The sequence below is a fragment of the Bos mutus genome, chromosome 2, assembly GCF_027580195.1.
Source record: "Bos mutus isolate GX-2022 chromosome 2, NWIPB_WYAK_1.1, whole genome shotgun sequence".
NCBI classification, from domain to species: Eukaryota; Metazoa; Chordata; class Mammalia; order Artiodactyla; family Bovidae; genus Bos; species Bos mutus.
Window position 1 is genome coordinate 45,876,569 of NC_091618.1, and position 18,165 is coordinate 45,894,733.

General features: G+C 36.6%; 1 protein-coding gene across 4 annotated transcripts in view; it reads left to right on the top strand.

Annotated features, from left to right (window-relative positions):
• TRAK2 (trafficking kinesin protein 2) overlaps positions 1-18,165 on the top strand; it is a 71,131-nt gene that overhangs the window by 26,209 nt on the left and 26,757 nt on the right. For all 4 annotated transcript variants that reach the window (XM_070388175.1, XM_070388160.1, XM_005904243.3 and 1 more), the window contains 3 exons: positions 1,349-1,636; positions 7,657-7,851; positions 17,780-17,856. In XM_070388175.1, the coding sequence (XP_070244276.1) occupies positions 1,546-1,636; positions 7,657-7,851; positions 17,780-17,856 (363 nt within the window). In that variant the 5' untranslated portion in view covers positions 1,349-1,545. The remainder of the gene's footprint in view (positions 1-1,348; positions 1,637-7,656; positions 7,852-17,779; positions 17,857-18,165) is intronic.

The window sequence follows — 18,165 nt, forward strand, 5'->3', positions numbered from 1 at the left end:
TGGTGTATATGCATTGAAAAGTGTAGTAGGCATTGCTGAATAGCCTTTCTGAAAGCTTGTATCAGTTTGCACTTTTATCAACAGTATGAGTACCACTTTTTCCATATCCCCTCCAACAACAAACATAATGTTTGTTGATCTAATGGATGAAAAATATTTTCTTTACATTTTAATTTATTTTAATTATAAGTAAGGTTGAGCATCTTTTATATCAGTAATTTTCAACTGGGAGCAATTTATCCCTGTGCCCAGGGGACATTTGATACTGTCTGGAATTGAGGGGGCGGGGTGGGGGGGCTGTTAAAACTGGAAGCAGGTCTGGGAAGAGGATTCTTCTATCATGCTGCTAAACATCCTACAATGCACACAGCGAAGTATTATCCAGCCCTAAATAGCAGTAGCACCAAGGTTGAGAAACTCTGCTTAATATTATTCCATTTCCTCTTCTTTTTTGATTTATTATCTGTAATTCTTAAGTTATTGTTTGCTTTAGAGTTTATATATACATTTTTTTAGTTCAACTTTGAGTAGTAGTTTACTATTTCCTGTATGGTATAAACACCTTGCTATAGTAAATTTCCATTTTTCTCTTCCTGGCCTTTGTGCTATTGTTTTAATACATTTTACTTCTATATATGTTATAGACCCCACTGTATATTATTATTATTTTACTTTAAACAGTAGATTACATTTTTTAAACAGCTTTAATGAATTATATTTACATTCTATGTGTATGCATGCTCAGTCACGTCTGACTCTTTGTGACCCCGTGGACTGTAGCCCGCCAGGCTCCTCTGTCCATGGGATTCTCCAGGCAAGAATACTGGAGTGGGTTGCCATTTCCTCCTCCAGGGGATCTTCCCAACCCAGGGACTGAACCCGTGTCTCTGGTGTCTCCTGCATTGGCAGGCAGATTCTTTACCACTGGCACTACCTGGGAGCCCCTATAATTTACATTAGATTGCACATATTTCAAATATACAATTTGATAAGTTTTGACATGTATATACTTGTGAAACCATCACCATCAAAATAATGAACATATTTATCATCCTCTAAACTTTTCTCCTGTCCTTGGTAATCCCTCCCTAGCCCCAGGCAACCAGTGATCTGCTTTCTGTCACTGTAGGTAGGTTTACATTTTTTTGATTTTATATAAATGGAATCATAAATTATGTACCTTTTTTGTCTGGCGTCTTTCATCCAGCATAATTATTTTGAGATTTATCCACGTGGTGTGTGTATCATTAGGAAAACATTCTTAATGACATATATTCCAGGTAATTGAATTGCTGTTATTAACAAGCATGCTGAATTCTAAAGTCACTTGATGTGTTCTTTGTTTTAGGTCATGACCATCCAAGGTGTGATAATCACATGAGAGGACTCTGCTCCAGATGTCATTTGACTCATCAAACAAAAATCTATTTAAAAGCAAATATCCCTTTGACCAGAACCTTTCTTTATTCAATGGCTTGATGGATTTCCTTTACTCTGATTCAAACCAAAGCTATCCTTCTCAACCAAAACAAAAAAGGATCTTGCATGAGTCAATCCCAGGATGCCACTTTTACAGCACCAATGGGTGAAGAAAACCTCATGAATATCAATCACAGAGACTCAGAGAGCATCACTGGTGAGTCCAGTTTAATAAATGAAGTGCTCTTGCCTACAGGACAAAATGCATTTAAGACCCGCCATGATGAAACTCAGCCTCTCTCTCCAGCCTTGTCTTCTCAGAGACCACTGAATTAATCTCTCCTTCCTCAGGTCTCCTATCACAGTGGTCCCCAACCACAACTGGTTTCATGGAAGACAGTTTTTCCACGGATTGGGGCAGGGGTAGGGGCTGGTTTCAGGATGATTCAAGCATGTTAAATTTATTGTGCACTTTATTTCTATTAATATTACATCAGCTCCTCCTCAGATCTTTAGACATTAGATCCCAGAGGTTGGGGACCCCTCTTACTGCATTATCAAAATCTGCCTTGGATGTTGTTCCTTGTCTATGTCTGACTCCCTATATCTGTGAGCCCTGACCAGTAGAAACTGCGTCATACTCATCTCCCTTATCTTATCTTCCTATTCTCATCTTCCTATCTCCGAAAAGACAGAGTTGCTATCTATGCCCTGCAGTCACTTAACATCAGTATCTGGCACATAAAGCTCTCAGGACATATAAGTTTGCAAAACAGGTACAACCCTGTAAGTCCTCATCTGCAAGACTAAATTTTAAAAACTCTGTATACCCAACTTTTTTTCTACACTTTGGTTCTAAAACTCATTGGTCCATAAAACCTGACCTGTCCAGTTATTTCTAGATTTATCCCACTTTGTTTGAATGTTTGTTTGCTGAAAAATGTATTATTGTGTTTAAATATGGAATACTGCTACAAAACTAGTTGGAGGTATATAACATACAATAAATGCACAGGACTACTTTTCTAAAACTCCATAAAATTCTGAAACGCATCTAAATCTGTAGGGTTTTTTCTCTGTTTTTATTCACCAGTACTGAGATATGTATATTAAGATGCACCCATTTTAAGTGTAGAGTTTGGTTTTGACAAATATGTACACTCATGTAACCACCAGTACAATCAAGTTGTAAGATATTTTTATTATCCCCCCAAAGTTCCCTCATACCAAGATCTCTCCACCCCTCAACTGCTAACTCCAGTCAATGTGCTTTTTGTTACTATGATAACAGAAAAAATTTGCTCGTTCTGGAAGGTCATATAAATTAATCTGTCTTTTGTGTCTGGATTTTTTATGCAGCAAAGTGCTTTTGAGATTTATCAACATTATGGTGTGTGTCAGCAGTTCATTTGTTTTTATTGCCAAGTTACAACTACTAAACGCTGCTGTTATAGCAGTAAAGATGTCATAGATGATACATAAAAGAACATATATAGGTGTTTCAATAAAACTTAATTTATAAAGCCAAGCAGAGGCAATAGGCTAGAGTTGGCTTCTGGGCCATAGTTTCCTGACCTCTTCACAACATAACACTTGGTAGCATCAGTGTTTTTATTTTAACCATTCTAGTAGGTGTGTCTGGTATCTCTATGTGGTTTCAGTTTCTTTTTCCCTGAAGACTAATGATTTTCAGTCTCTTCTTGTGCTTATCGGCTATTTCTAGGTACTTGGAGTTTTCTATTTAAATCATTTGCTCACTTTTATATTTGTCCTACTATTGAATTATAAATGTTCTTTATATATTCTATGTAAATTCTTTGTTAGGTAAAGGGGTACAAGTATTTTCTTCCAGACTGTGATTTGCCTTTTCATCTACTTAATGGTGTCCTTTGAAGAGCAAAAGTTTAAAATTTTGGTGGAGCCCAGTTTATCAAGTTTTGCTTTTATAGTTCATATTTTTTGTGTCATTTCTAAGAAATCTTTGCATAGTTCAGAATCACAAAGATATCTCTTCAGTTTTACCTTTAAGAGTTTTACAGTTTTTGCTTTTACGTTAAGGTCAACTGTCCATTTTATAATTAATTTTGAATATATAATCAAGTTAGGGTCCAGATTTTTTCCCCCAGTTAAATGTTTAATTGTTCCTGCACCATTTGTTGAAAACATTGTCTTTTATGCTGTTGAATTACTTTGGTAACTTCATTGAAAAATCATTTGATTTTTATATGTGTGGGTCTGTTTCTGAACTCTCCATTCTGTTTCTTTAATCCCCAAGTCTATCTTTACATAAATACTACAATGTTTTGATTACTATAACTCTATAGTAAATCATTTTATTACTATTTTTAATTTGTTTCTTTTCTTTCTTTTTACTTAAACTTTTATACAAATGATCCAATGCTAATTGTTATTTTTTGGAATTTAAGAAGTTATTAACAAATGAAAAGACAACACAGTGTTTGTACAATCTGGATTTTAAAAGCATTAATTTGGATTGGTCCTGTACAGAAATCTATAGTAAATCTTGAAATCAGGTAGTATACATTCTCCAACTTTGCTCTTCTTTTTAAAAACTTATTTTGGCCGTTCTTGACCTCTCACATTTCTATATAAATTTTAAAACCAATGTGTCAGTTTCAGCCAAAAAAGAGTGATGGAATTTTGAATGGCATGATACATACTTGATAGAAAATTGACATCTTAAGACTGTTAAGTCATCTAATCCATGAACATGATATATCCCTCCATTTATTTAGGTCTTCTTTAATTTCTCTAAATAGTACTTGCAATTTTTGTTACACAGGTCTTCCACATACTTTGTTAAATTTAATCCTACTTTTTTTTTCCTGCTACAATAAATAACATTGCTTATTCAATTTTATTTTCCAGGTGTTATTACTAGTATGTAGAAATGAAATTTATATATTGACTTTGTATTCTGCAACTTTGCTTAACTTAGTTTTATTAACTTTGTCTACATAAGTCAATAGTGCTCTGGATTTTCTCCCTAGTCTTTTTTCATTTGAGGTAGTTACCATTGCTGTGCCTTCAAGTCTACTTTTCTTTTCTTCTGGAGAGTGTCTAATATGTTAATGCTATCCAGTGAATTTTTAATTTCAATATTGTACTCTAGTTCTGGGGGGCTTCCCTGGTGGCTCAGACGGTAAAGCGTATGCCTACAATGCAGGAGACCTGGGTTCAGTCTCTGGGTTGGGAAGATCTCTTGGAGAAAGAAATGGCAACCCACTCCAGTATTCTTGCCTGGAAAATCCCATGGACGGAGGAACCTGGTAGGCTACAGTCCATGGGGTCGCAAAGAGTCGGACACGACTGAGTGACTTCACTTTCTTTCACTCTAGTTCTATTTGAATTTTAGAAGTATACTTTTGTTTCTCTTTTCATCAAATTTAAGTTTTCCTCTTAAATCTTTGAGCATATTTATAATGGCTTTTTAAAAATTTCTCTTTACTAATTTTATCATTTTTGTCATTACTGGGCTTGTTTCTGTTGATTTATTTTCCAACTGGTAATGGGTTACAAATTGCTTATTCTTTGCATTTCTAGTAACTTGTTATCAAATATTTTCAATGTTACATTGATGTTTGAATTTCGTTGTCTTATTTGGAAAACTGTTATTTTGGCAGGTCCTTAAATTATTTGCTGATAAGATCAGTTCTTTTGGGTCTTTTTTTTAATCTTTGCTATCTGAGTTTGTAGATCACAAGACCATATTCCATTATGCTTTATTCTAGCATTAATTTAATTCTACTACTAGCAGGCACAACCCTTCTAGGATCTTTTGATTGTCTCAACTTTTCATTTTCTTGGGCTCCAGAATCACTGTGGACAGAAACTGCAGCCATGAAATTAAAAGATGCTTGCTCCTTGGAAGAAAAGCTATAGCAAACATAGGCAGCATATTAAAAAAAGCAGAGACATTACCTTGCTGACAAAGGTCCATCTAGTCAAAGCTATGGTTTTTCCACTAGTCATGAATGGATGTGAGAGTTGGACCATAAAGAAGGCTGAGCACCGAAGAATTGATGCTTTGGACTGTGGTGTTGGAGAAGACTCTGGAGAGTTCCTTGGACTGCAAGGAGATCAAACCAGTCCATCCTAAAGAAAATCATTCCTGAATATTCATTGGAAGACTGATGCTGAAGCGCCAATACTTTGGCCACCTGATGTGAAGAGCTGACTCATTGGAAAAGACCCTGATGCTTAAAAAGACTGAAGGTGAGAGGAGAAGGGGACGACAGAGGATGAGATGGTTGGATGGCATCATCGACTCAAAGGACATGAATTTGAGCAAACTCTGGGAGATGGTGAAGGACAGGGAAGCCTGGCATGCTGCTCCATGGGGTTGCAAAGAGCTGGACATGATTGAGCGACTGAACAACAACACTGTTCATTAGGTTTTTACACTCTGTCTAGATGAAATTCAAGCCTTTCTTAGCTTTGCATAGGAGAGTAACATAAGAAAGATATGAAGATGTGGAGGAAAATATGAATGTAATGAGAACAGATCACTTCGAGGCCGAAAAACAAGAGGAGACCTTGAATCTAAATGAGGCAGTGTGGCTAGAAAGACGTGAACACAAGAAAAGAACATTTGGAGGATAAAAATTTTAGGATTGGACAATTAGGAAATCACTAAATAGTACATTATCAGAAATGCAGAAGCAAATAGGAGGTGCTAGTCTGAAGGATATTATTCAAATCTATTAAACCATGACTGTATACTCATTTTGGAAGTAGGCAACTGGTAGTCTTGAATTTTCACAGAATTTCATTAATGCTTATTAAAATGTATATGGAATAGTAGTTATTTTAATGAATATTAATTTTGTTCATCACTTGCATTATACCCTTGAGTATTTAAGAGTTTGTTTTTAGCTCTGCATGTATTTATAGTCAACTTCTCTTCCTGCACATATATTAATAATAATAATATGTATGTCCTATATTCATGGCAGGAAAAAAATGTGAATAGTCACCTAGAATTCATAGTAATGTTATTTGGATGTATTTTTGGAGTTCTTATTTAACGATCTGCTAAGCATTGAGAGGAGCTTCTTCAGACACACATTTAAGGTTTTAAATGTACCTCATATCTGTGATTGTGTACCTCATGTTTTGGTTATGAAGCCACTGCTTGTCTTTCTATATGGATAGGATTTTCTAATATGGTCAGCCTCTTCATATTTGATTAATGTCAGCCTCCTCATTTTTGAATTAAAGTCAAGTAGTTGAAATTTACTTTTTTAAGGTACATTTTCTAAAAATAAATTTTGTTGTTCTTTGCCAGAGTTAGAACATGTTTCTCTGTGCCACCCACAAAGGAAATACCCGATGTCTTTAAAAAATGAGAGGGTTGAGATGACATCCTGTATTTTCTGTATTTTAAGCCCTACTATTTTAAGCATATTAAAAAGGGTAACTTTTTTTTGTAAACTGCTAAATTAGGAAGGTGTTAAATGATGAGCAGCATTTGGAATAAGAAGCCAGGAGCAAACACATAAAGATAGAGAAGCCCAAGTGTGTTCAGAGAAGCATATGCAGGGACAGTTAGAGATGTGCAGGTGAGAGTAGTGATGTAAAAGATATTCAAGACTTTAAATGTATCACATCTTTAAAGTAAAAGTGATTAAGTACTTATTCTAGTACCAATGTTGGACACTGTGCTGGAATGTTAACATTACTGTTTAACATTTAACCAGTAAATATTAATTTTTTTATATATAGCTTCTGGGAGAATATAGTAAAATGTAACTTTTCCATATTTTGAAGAATCCTTCCACAGAGGTCAAATTCTATTATTGAAGAACATATCATTTTATTCCTTTTGAACTCACTATTTTCTGCTGGTTGTCTTGTTGCCTTTTTTCCCTCAAATGTTATGAGTTATTTGAGATCACATGTCTTTTAAGCGGCACTAAATAGATTGATAAGGAGGAAATAAATTTTAAACCTAAAGCCATAGTTATATTCCCTAAGCAATATAGAATATAATTAAAAGTCATGGTATTATTTTTACTGTGGAAGTTCTTATAGTAAAGAAACCTAGAGAAAGACCAACTGGAATTCCAGGATACAGCAATAAAAATCATTGGCGACATGATCTTGACTAATGTTTCTTGATTGTCTTAGTTTCACAGAACTAGTTTCACTGATTTTTCTCTGTAGCCTAGTAAATTGGAATATATTGGATTCATTTACATGGAATCTTCTCCTCAGATGTCTGCTCCAATGAAGATGTCCCTGAAGTTGAGCTTGTGAGCCTGCTAGAAGAACAACTACCCCAGTATAAGCTCAGAGTGGACTCTCTATTTCTTTATGAAAACCAAGATTGGACTCAATCTCCACACCAGCAGCAACATGCATCTGACACCCTCTCTCCAGTACTTGCTGAAGAGACTTTCCGTTATATGAGTGAGTATTTGAATTTATCCATTGAACTAAAGATCATGAGTGTCTTGTTGACTTTTACAATATTTGACAATCCTAAATGTTGTTTAGTTTGTACCTACTTTAATTCAAACTGCTTTAACAACATGAAGAGATGACTCTAATTCTGTTGTGTCTGAACGCAGAAAGTTTATCATTTTTAAGACTCTGAGTGTCCAGGGTTGCGAGCATACCCAGAGGTTTCCATTTCTCTCCTCTTTTCCTTCATACTTTCCTCAGACTGAGTAGAAAGGGAAACTTTTTTTTAAAAAAGTAGTGAACGTGTTTCAAATTTTAATATCCCTTTATATTTGTTATCTTAATAATTTAATATTTAGTCTGTTAAACTGACATAGTCACAGGAACTTGTCAAGTCATTAAGAAACATAGTTCCTGGATACATAAGTAGTTTTAATAATGCCAAGGAGAAATACATGCACACTATATAGTCATCTTCATTATTTATGTAAGGATTCAGAGAGAATATTTCAGTGAGAAACTAAGTCAGATATGTCCTAAACATAGATTTGTTTTATCCCACACTCTTAAAAAATGACAAAATTAAATAGAACACTCTTTAAACTTTAAAATATAGAGATTTTTTGTTGTTGTTGTTTTTGACCTTATTCCAAAAATCTGCCTTCAGGCCGAGCTTACCTTTTTCTAATGCATTCACTATAAAGATGTTGTATGCATAATAGCTATTAGAATACATAGTGAGTCTCTGAGTTCAATATTGATATATTTATAAAACTATTTTCATTTGAATTAGATATGAGGTTGCATCAGCTCCTAGATATTTGCCTAGTGAGTGCTTCCATGTTTTTAAAGATTCTAGCTGGAGAATGTTGTGAAATCCTCATTTTCATAGTAATCATTAACTTTTAATGGTACTTTCCTACAACCAGGTTACTTACTGCTCAGAAAAAAGAATTTTAAACTTTGTTTACACTTGAATTAGGAACTCAAATAAAACTGTTTCTGTACAGTTTATTCTTTTAAGTAGCTGAATATTAGGTCTCTTAAGGTTTTCTTAACTTTCTAGTTTGAGAAATTACTTACTTGAGATTTCTGGAAAATACTTTTTAAAAGGAACATTTTTAGATTCCATTTTCTTTTGTGCCATGAGTTTTTAGATTTGTGAGAAAATTTCAAACTGAACTTTCATCGGGATAAATTTAGTTTGTCATTGTTTTCATAAAGTCGTACAGAAAGTGCCCTTAGTTTACATGTTCTTTGTTCTATACATCACTGGAGGGGGCAGGGAGGGGAGACTAGCTAGAAAGATGTTTTAGGTTATGATTTAATGGAGTTGCTGTTAGGATGAATTTTACATAAAAAGACTAGAAAATAAAAGGTAAACAGATTCTAAAATACTTGGTTTAAAGGTAAACAAGAGTGTAATTAAAACTAGAGATTAATAGGATGTTACAAGATCCATACTTCCAGGATCTGGAAAACTGTCCTATTCCTTTCATCTAATGGTACTATTTTCATGTCAACAATTTGAAAATTAAACTACATATGATTTACTAAGATCATGAAGCAAATAATTAGGATTATCATTGGTTCACTAATACTTTTTCTGTGTAACTGCATGCTTAGTTGCTAAGTCATACCCAACTCCCTGCAATCCCATGGACTGTAGCCCACCAGGCTTCTCTGTCCGTGGGATTTTCCAGAGTAGGTTGCCATTTTCTCCTTCAGGGGATCTTCCCAACCCAGGAATTGAACCTGTGTTTCCTGCATCTCCTGCATTGGCAGGCAGATTCTTTTTAATCACTGAACCACCTGGGAAGCCTACTTTTTCTCTATATTGTACTTTAATTTCACTGTTATTTTAAAGTTATCAATTCTTTGGGTTAACAGTTCACACAAATATAAATAGACTTCATTATGAATTCCTATCTTATGAATGTAAAAGATAAATGATTTACTTTATTTAGCAAATTGACCAAGGTCTCAAAAAGCATGATACAAACCATTCTCTCACCTTTTTCCACTGTTTTCTGTCCCCCTGAGATGTCAAGATTTTTTGGTTTTGAATATTTACTATAGACACTGGCAAGTGATCCTAGGGTTCAGCTCCCTGGTTCTGTTTCAGCCCCTTCATGTCCCTAGTTCCCTCACATGGCAATAGACACGTGCTCATTAAAATGAATTATGACAACTAATAAAAAGAGGTGCCAAGCAGAGGCACTTTCTTTCTTAGTTCACACAAAGAAGTTCAAAGCACCATAAGAAAATAATGAAATTTGGAAGGAAATGGGAAAGTTTTGTGATAGGAACCTGTCTCACATGAATAAAAGGATCCTGGTTGTTCTCTGAAGCCCCTTCCAAACCAGAAAGAGTTTGCTTTCATGTGTTTTAAAAGTAAACAATGGATGGGTCCAGAAAAATAATTCCCTCCTAGTCCCTGCCATGGGCTTCCCTGGTGGCTAAGTGGTAAAGAATCCACGTGCGATGCAGGAGACACAGGAGATGCATGTTGGATCCCTTGGTTGGAAAGATCCCCTGGAGGAGGACATGGCAACTCACTCCAGTATTCGTGCCTGAAGAACCCATGGACAGAGAAGCCCGGTGGGCTACAGTCCATGGGATAACAAACAGTCGGACATGATTGAAGTGACGGACACACATACAGTCCCTGCCATACACACACAGTTTAAGATACTCAAAGAAGGTTTCGCTTGCAGGGTTTTCTAATTTTATTAAGAGAGGCCCACAGTGACATGTAGGACAAGCAGTGCAATCAGATCACACCATGACAGAAAGTACCATTTGTTCATGTGAAGGCTCAAAGTAGAAACCTGATCTGCTTTTCAGGGTATTTTTTATTTGGGAATAAAAGATCACCTTACCACTTCCTAATGCATAAGGAAAGGGGGGGGTGGTTATATAAGTATATTTAAGGCATAAATGTCACTTGGTACTTGTTAAAAACACAGATCCTGTGTCCCCATCCCAGATCTACTAATTCAGAAACTCTGGGGGTGGGGCCTAGTCTGTTTAAATTAAATAAGTCCTCCTGCTGGTGCTGATGCACACAGATTTGAGAACCAGTGATCTGAAGCATTGTCACCAAAACTGGCCACTTCATAGTGACGTTAAATGGAGAAGTTGAGAAACGAAGGAGGGTACAGAATTTTGCAGAGAAGTACAGTTTTAGAGATTATTACTTCTGGTTGATAGTTATACTTTTCCTCTGCCCTTGAAATTCATTAACCTTTACCTGCAGGAAGGAAATATAACAGGTAATTCTCAGGAAGCAATAATCATAAGTCTAGTCATAGAGGTGAGCGGATTTATAATTCCTTTTGACCAGTTCCATGGAAGAATTAAGTCATTTGCCCTAAGACATCTATTGTAGAATGAGTTACCTTATCACTTATACATCATGTCCTATCTAGGTATTATTAGTGAGAAAATTGTTTCTCAAATCATTATCTATGGGGCTTAATTCTCTCCTGGAACCCCACTGAGAAAGGCTGTCCTAGATGGAACATATGATCAGCCTCCTTTTTGTTCCATCTCAGTTCTTTTGAAGGCAGTTTTTTGTATTGCAGAAATGTTCTCTGTATTATAGTAGCAAAAAACACTTCTCTGGAGTTAAAACCTCAAAACCTGTCTGTAGTTACCAGGAGCTATTTCAGCTTTTACTCTGTCATGCAGGAACTGTTTGTGTTTCATTTTGTTTTTTGGTTTTTTTTTTCATGTGGAAGAATTGGAGAGTGATGAAAGATCAGAAATCTTTTAAAAATTAAATAATTGCAGTAAAAACTCTAGACCTTGAAAAAGGACATTTGAGAGAACTATTCAGGCACCATCTCATGTAAATAACAGGGATATCAAAATGGGTCAACATTGGCATTTCCCGTCCTGAAAATGATTGGGTGGAGTTGGTGTAAAACTATGTGTTATAAAGTAAGAATTAGTGAAAAAAAAGAATTAGTGACAAAAAAACCATCTCCCCCATGTTTTTTCAGAAACACTGGACATTAATTAGCAACCTTCATAAACCAAAGGTGTTCTATAAAAATGTTTATCATCTCTCTGATGAATAATTCTTTCTTAGACTGAAACAAGCACAGAGCATTGGTAATTTCTGTACCATTTTGCATTTTTATTTTAACCTCTGAGAACTGAAGGGAAAGTAGAATTTGATAGGATTAATTATAATAAAGTCAATCTGTTTGGCCCTGCATTCATGGTTATAGAATTAAAGTGAGGAATTAGTCTATTGCTTTGAAAATGTTTATCACCATGCCTAAATGCCAAGAGAACACTTAAGAGCCTTGCCCTGAGTGCTTTTGGAATCATTCCAAGCAGCTTATCTTTATCAGGAGTATTGTGTTAACAAAAAGAAGACAGAACTGATTAGGCTGCAGAGAAGAATCCTTTGTGTTCCTTTATCAGTTGAGCAACTCTGTGCAGTTGAGGTAGCCCAGCCATTGGGCTTGGTGGTCTACAGACTAAACAAACTGGAGAATTCTGGTTGCATTATCTAACTTTTTTGTCATAATAAATACTTAACCATTTGAAAATTCATTTTTCCCTTTTGGAGCCTTTTAAGAAGAGCTGCTGATTTCGGTGTTGACCATCTGGTGATGTCCATGTGTAGAGTCTTCCTTGAGTTGTTGAAAGAGGGTGTTTGCTATGACCAGTGCGTTCTCTTGGATGAATTCTATTAGCCTTTGCCCTGCTTCATTCTGTACCCCAAAGCCAAATTTGCCTGTTACTCCAGGTGTTTCTTGACTTCCTATTTTGGCATTCCAGTCCCCTGTAATGAAAAGGACATCTTTTGGGGATGTTAGTTCTAGAAGATCTCGTAGGTCTTCATAGAACCATTGAGCTTCTTCAGCGTTACTGGTTGGGGCATAGACTTGGATTACTGTCATATTGAATGGTTTGCCTTGGAAACGAACAGAGCTCATTCTGTCGCTTTTGAGATTGCATCCAAGTACTTCATTTCAGACTCTTTTGTTGACTATGATGGCTACTCCATTTCTTCTAAGGGATTCCTGCCCATCTGAGTTAAATTCACCCACTCCAGTCCACTTTAGTTTGCTGATTCCTAGAATGTCAATGTTCACTCTTGCCATCTCCTGTTTGACCACTTCCAATTTGCCTTGATTCATGGACCTAATATTCTGGGTTCCTATACAATATTGCTCTTAACAGCATCAGACCTTGCTTCTATCACCAGTCCCATCCACAACTGGGTGTGTTTTTGCTTTGGCTCCATCCCTTCATTCTTTCTGGAGTTATTTCTCCACTGATCTCCAGTAGCATATTGGGCACCTACCGACCTGGGGGGTTCATCTTTCAGTGTCCTATCTTTTTGCCTTTTCATACTGTCCATGGGGTTCTCAAGGCAAGAATACTGAAGTGGTTTGCCATTCCCTTCTCCAGTGGACCACATTCTGTCAGAAACAGTGGCTGAGTTTATTTTTGGGGGCTCTAATTTCACTGCAGATGATGATTGCAGCCGTGAAATTAAAAGACACTTACTCCGTGGAAGGAAAGTTATGACCAACCTAGACAGAATATTAAAAAGCAGAGACATTACTTTGTCCATAAAGGTCTGTCTAGTCAAGGCTATGGTTTTTCCAGTAGTCATGTATGGATGTGAGAGTCGGACTATAAAGAAAGCTGAGCACCGAAGAATTGATACTTTTGAACTGTGGTGTTTTAGAGTCCCTTGGACTGCAAGGAGATCCAACCAGTCCATCCTAAAGCAGATCAGTCCTGGGTGTTCATTGGAAGGACTGATGTTGAAGCTGAAACTCCAATACTTTGGCCACCTGACGTGAAGAGCTGACTCATTTGAAAAGACCCTGATGCTGGGAAAGATTGAGGGCAGGAGAAGAAGGGGACGACAGAAGATGAGATGGTTGGATGGTATCACTGACTCAATGGACATGGGTTTGGGTAGACTCCAACAGTTGGTGATGGACAGCGAGGCCTGGCGTGCTGCGGTTCATGGGGTCACAAAGAGTCAGACACGACTGAGTGACTGAACTGAACTAAGAGCTGCTATTTTTTTATTGCAAAGATAACATTCGTTCTTCATTGAAAATTAGCAAAAAGCTGAGAAGAAAACAACAAATCAACTATAATCCATACTCAGAGATCATCACTATTAACATTTTGATGTATGTTCTTTCAACCTCTCTTGTGTATAGATATGTATAGATATGCTGCTAAGTCACTTCAGTCGTGTCCGACTCTGTGCAACCCCATAGACGGCAGCCCACCAGGCTCCCCCATCCCTGGGATTCTCCAGGCAAGAACACTGGAGTGGGTTGCCATTTCCTTCTCCAATACATGAAAGTGAAAAGTGAAAGTGAAGTCACTCAGTCGTGTCTGACTCTTAGCAACGCCATGGACTGCAGCCCACCAGGCTCCTCCGTCCATGGGATTTTCCAGGCAAGAGTACTGGAGTGCGGTGCCATTGCCTTCTCTGATGTATAGATATACTCACACCTTAAAAACAAAATCAGGACCTATGTTGTTTTATAACTTGTGTTCACAGATAAGTACTCTAATATTTCATCAGATAAGAGCCTTTTGATCTTGGTGGTACTATGGTAGAAAAAGCAACATGGTGTAAAGAGCCCATCATTGAGAATGAGCAGCCCCAAGCTTTTCTTAGGACTTTGTGAGGTGGAAGCTGCTATCACCTCCTTATTATATCTTGGCTTTGCCACTAATAGTTTGCTTTGCCATCTTAGACATGTCACATAATTCCTCTCAGTCAGGTTTCCTCATATAAGAAAATTAGATCATTAAAGGAGATATCTTCTTAAGGTTCAGCTTGAAATTATCAGACTATGACAGATGGTTAGCATTTATAGGAAATATATTTTAGTTTCTCCTCACTAAAACGTATTTTATTCCAGACATTTCTATAATTCCTGGGTCCTTCATTTTCAAGTCCCCTTTTATCATGTGTGACTTGTATCTCACAATGTTATTACATTCTTAATTTACAGGTTTTACTTCAAATTAAAATTTCCACTTCATCTTCAACTCTTGTCAGTCATATAATATAAGCCATATCTTGCAGTTTTTAAATTAGTTGTATAAAAACTGTCTTTAACTGAGTTTCCAGGATTCCTGGTTCTTACTTTGAGTGTTAATCCTGGCTCAGTGGTTCTCATCCCTAGCTTCACATTATAACATCTGGCGTGTTTTCCTTACTACTGTGCCCTGGGGTCCCTCCAAATGAACTCAGTTAGAATCTGGAGTTGAGACTCACTGCACTGTGTTACATTTGTCTTTGCAAACATTGGCTAGTTTTTTGTAGTTTAGAGTGTAGTTATATTGACTTGAATTCCTCACCCCCCCATTATTGAGACCGGAAGTAGAAGAGACCACACACTGTATGTATCTGCCTTAATTTTTAATCTTTGTTCCTGAGCTATGCTACCAAGTTAAACTGTGAAAATTCCTTAGGCCCAAAAGCCTATTTCTTTTATCCCTGTGTGGTTAAAGTACAGAGCCATTTTATCTACTTGTAAATAAAAATTCTTTTGTAATAAAAATGTTTCTAGTTTTTTTTGTTTTTGTTGCTGTTGTTGTTAGTTTTCAGTTTAAAATTTTTCCAGCAATCTCTTAATACTGACAATCCAGCACTTTGTTTTACTTTTAACTAGAACTAAGACTATCATTAATAATTTGCTCTGGGTAATGGCTATTTTCATTTTGAGCAGTGAAGCTGGGAAGAAAAATTAAAGGCTCAGATTAAAGTAAAACCTGTCTACTGGTGTCTTTTGAGCAATCTTAAGTGTTAAGATGGGTCCAAGGAACTAAAGATAACTTAACTCATAGTTTCTGCTGCCAAGTCAGTGCATTGTTTACAGAGAATTTTAAATTGAGGCTGTTTCATACATACCAGTTGTGTTTAAAGAGTATAGCTATGAATAGTTATATGATACTTAGCAGTTTATTCGGAGAAGGCGATGGCACCCCACTCCAGTACTCTTGCCTGGAAAATCCCATGGACGGAGGAGCCTGGTGGGCTGCAGTCCCTGGGGTCTCGAAGAGTCAGACACGACTGAGCGACTTCCCTTTCACTTTTCACTTTCATGCATTGGAGAAGGAAATGGCAACCCACTCCAATGTTCTTGCCTGGAGAATCTCAGGGACGGAGGAGCCTGGTGGGCTGCCGTCTATGGGGTCACACAGTCGGACATGACTAACGTGACTTAGCAGCAGCAGCAGCAGTTTATTAAATAGTACTTAGTAAATTATCATATTTGAACCTCCTAATGGCCTTGTGAGATGCTGTCACCTCCATATTATAAATATGAATCTGAATCTCAGAAGGGATAAGTGACTTGTTCAAGTTCACTCAAATACATGAATTCAGCTTGTCTGCTTCAAATCTCTGCTTTTTCACATTTCACGGCAAACAAATTATAAAATCAGTCTAAATCAAACCCAAGTCTGTTTCATTAATGCTCTTCAAAGTCAAAAGTTCCCTCTCTTATTATGCATCATTGGCTTTAAAAAGGTATTGCTTATTGTGCTTGTACAATCATTAGGGTCCTATCTGTTCTTTTCTTTGGAGCTAAATTAGTCAAGTGCAATTCTTGAATTTGGAGTGTCAGAAATAATGGATTTGAGTAATACAAGGAATATAATAATATACAATTCATTTTATAGCAAGGGCCTACCTACGATGAAGTTTATTATAAAGAAAAAGAATTTTAAAACTAAAAAGGGTTATGATTCACAATAAAACTACAAAAAGTCCTGCAAGTCCTATTCCTTATTTATTGATATTAGCTCACATGATAGCTGATCACAGATGTTCAAAATAATCACAACAGAATTCTAATTAATTTCCTTTATACATTCAGTTCAGTCACTCAGTCATGTCCGACTTTGCAACCTCATGGACAGCAGCATGCCAGGCTTCCCTGCCCATCACCAACTACTGGAGCTTGCTCAAACTCATGTCCATCAAGTCGGTGATGCCATCCAACCATCACATCCTCTGTCCCCTTCTCCTCCTGCCTTGAATCTTTCCCAGCATCAGGGTCTTTTCCAAGTAGTCAGTTCTTCACATCAGGTGGCCAAAGTATTGGAGTTTCAGCTTCAGCATCAGTCCTTCCAATGAATATTCAGGACTGATTTCCTTTAGGATTGACTGGTTTGATTTCCTTGCAGTCCAAGGGACTCTCAAGAGTCTTCTCCAACACCACAGTTCAATTCTTCGGCACTCAGCTTTCTTTATGGTCCAACTTGCACATTCATACGTGAGTACTGGAAAAACCATAACTTTAACTAGATGGACCTATGTCAGCAAAGTAATGTCTCTGCTTTTAAATATTCTGTCTGTGTTGGTCATAGCTTTTCTTCCAAGGAGCAAGTGTCTTTTAATTCCATGGCTGCCATCACCATCTGCAGTGATTTTGGAGCCCAAGAAAATAAAGTCTGTCACTGTTTCCATTGTTTCCCCATCTATTTGCTGAAGAGATGGGGCCAGATGCCATGATCTTAGTTTTTTTAATAACTCCTCACAAACTCACCCCTCAATAACTTTAGACTAGGGTATAAAACGATTCAGTTAATTCTCTGGCCTATATCTTCTAACATGAGTGAGACAAAATTCCAGTCTTACCACAGAAAGAGAAGATAGTCAGGAGGTGACTACCCTGTGACCAGATGATACTTTCTTAATTCATTGTACGATATACATTTTGTTTGTAGTAATTGGTCTGTCCTGACTGTCTAACGTGTGAACTATTTACTTTCTTTTTCTTTTTTCACCTGTATTTTTATTCTAAATAACTTTTTGTAAAAGCCTGAGTTGTTTGTTGTGTTGTTATCTTTCAATTCTTATGAATATTTAAAACTTTGTGTTATTTCTATATCCTATAAACAGTTGTTTTAACTATCTTAGTTCTAGGCACAGACAGGGTGGAGCAGATGACCAAAACTTACAATGACATCGACATGGTTACACATCTCCTGGCAGAGGTAGGAATGTGTCCTTTTTCTCCAGTACAAAAAGTAAACCTTGAAGATCATTTAGAAGCTATTAAATTTGCATATCAATGAAGAATGATGATGTCTTTGCCCTAGGTTGTTCTGTATAAGGTTGTTACAACTAGAACAACTCAAACCAACTGGCATTCCAAAGTAGAATGGCTCCTGAAGTTTATTTTTATAAAGTTGCACAGTGCTTAATTTTTTATTGTTGTGTTATAATGATGCTGGCTGGCTTCACTGTCTTAGAAAAGCAATCTTTAAAAAAATATGTTTTTTAAATAAATCCTTGCTGTCACT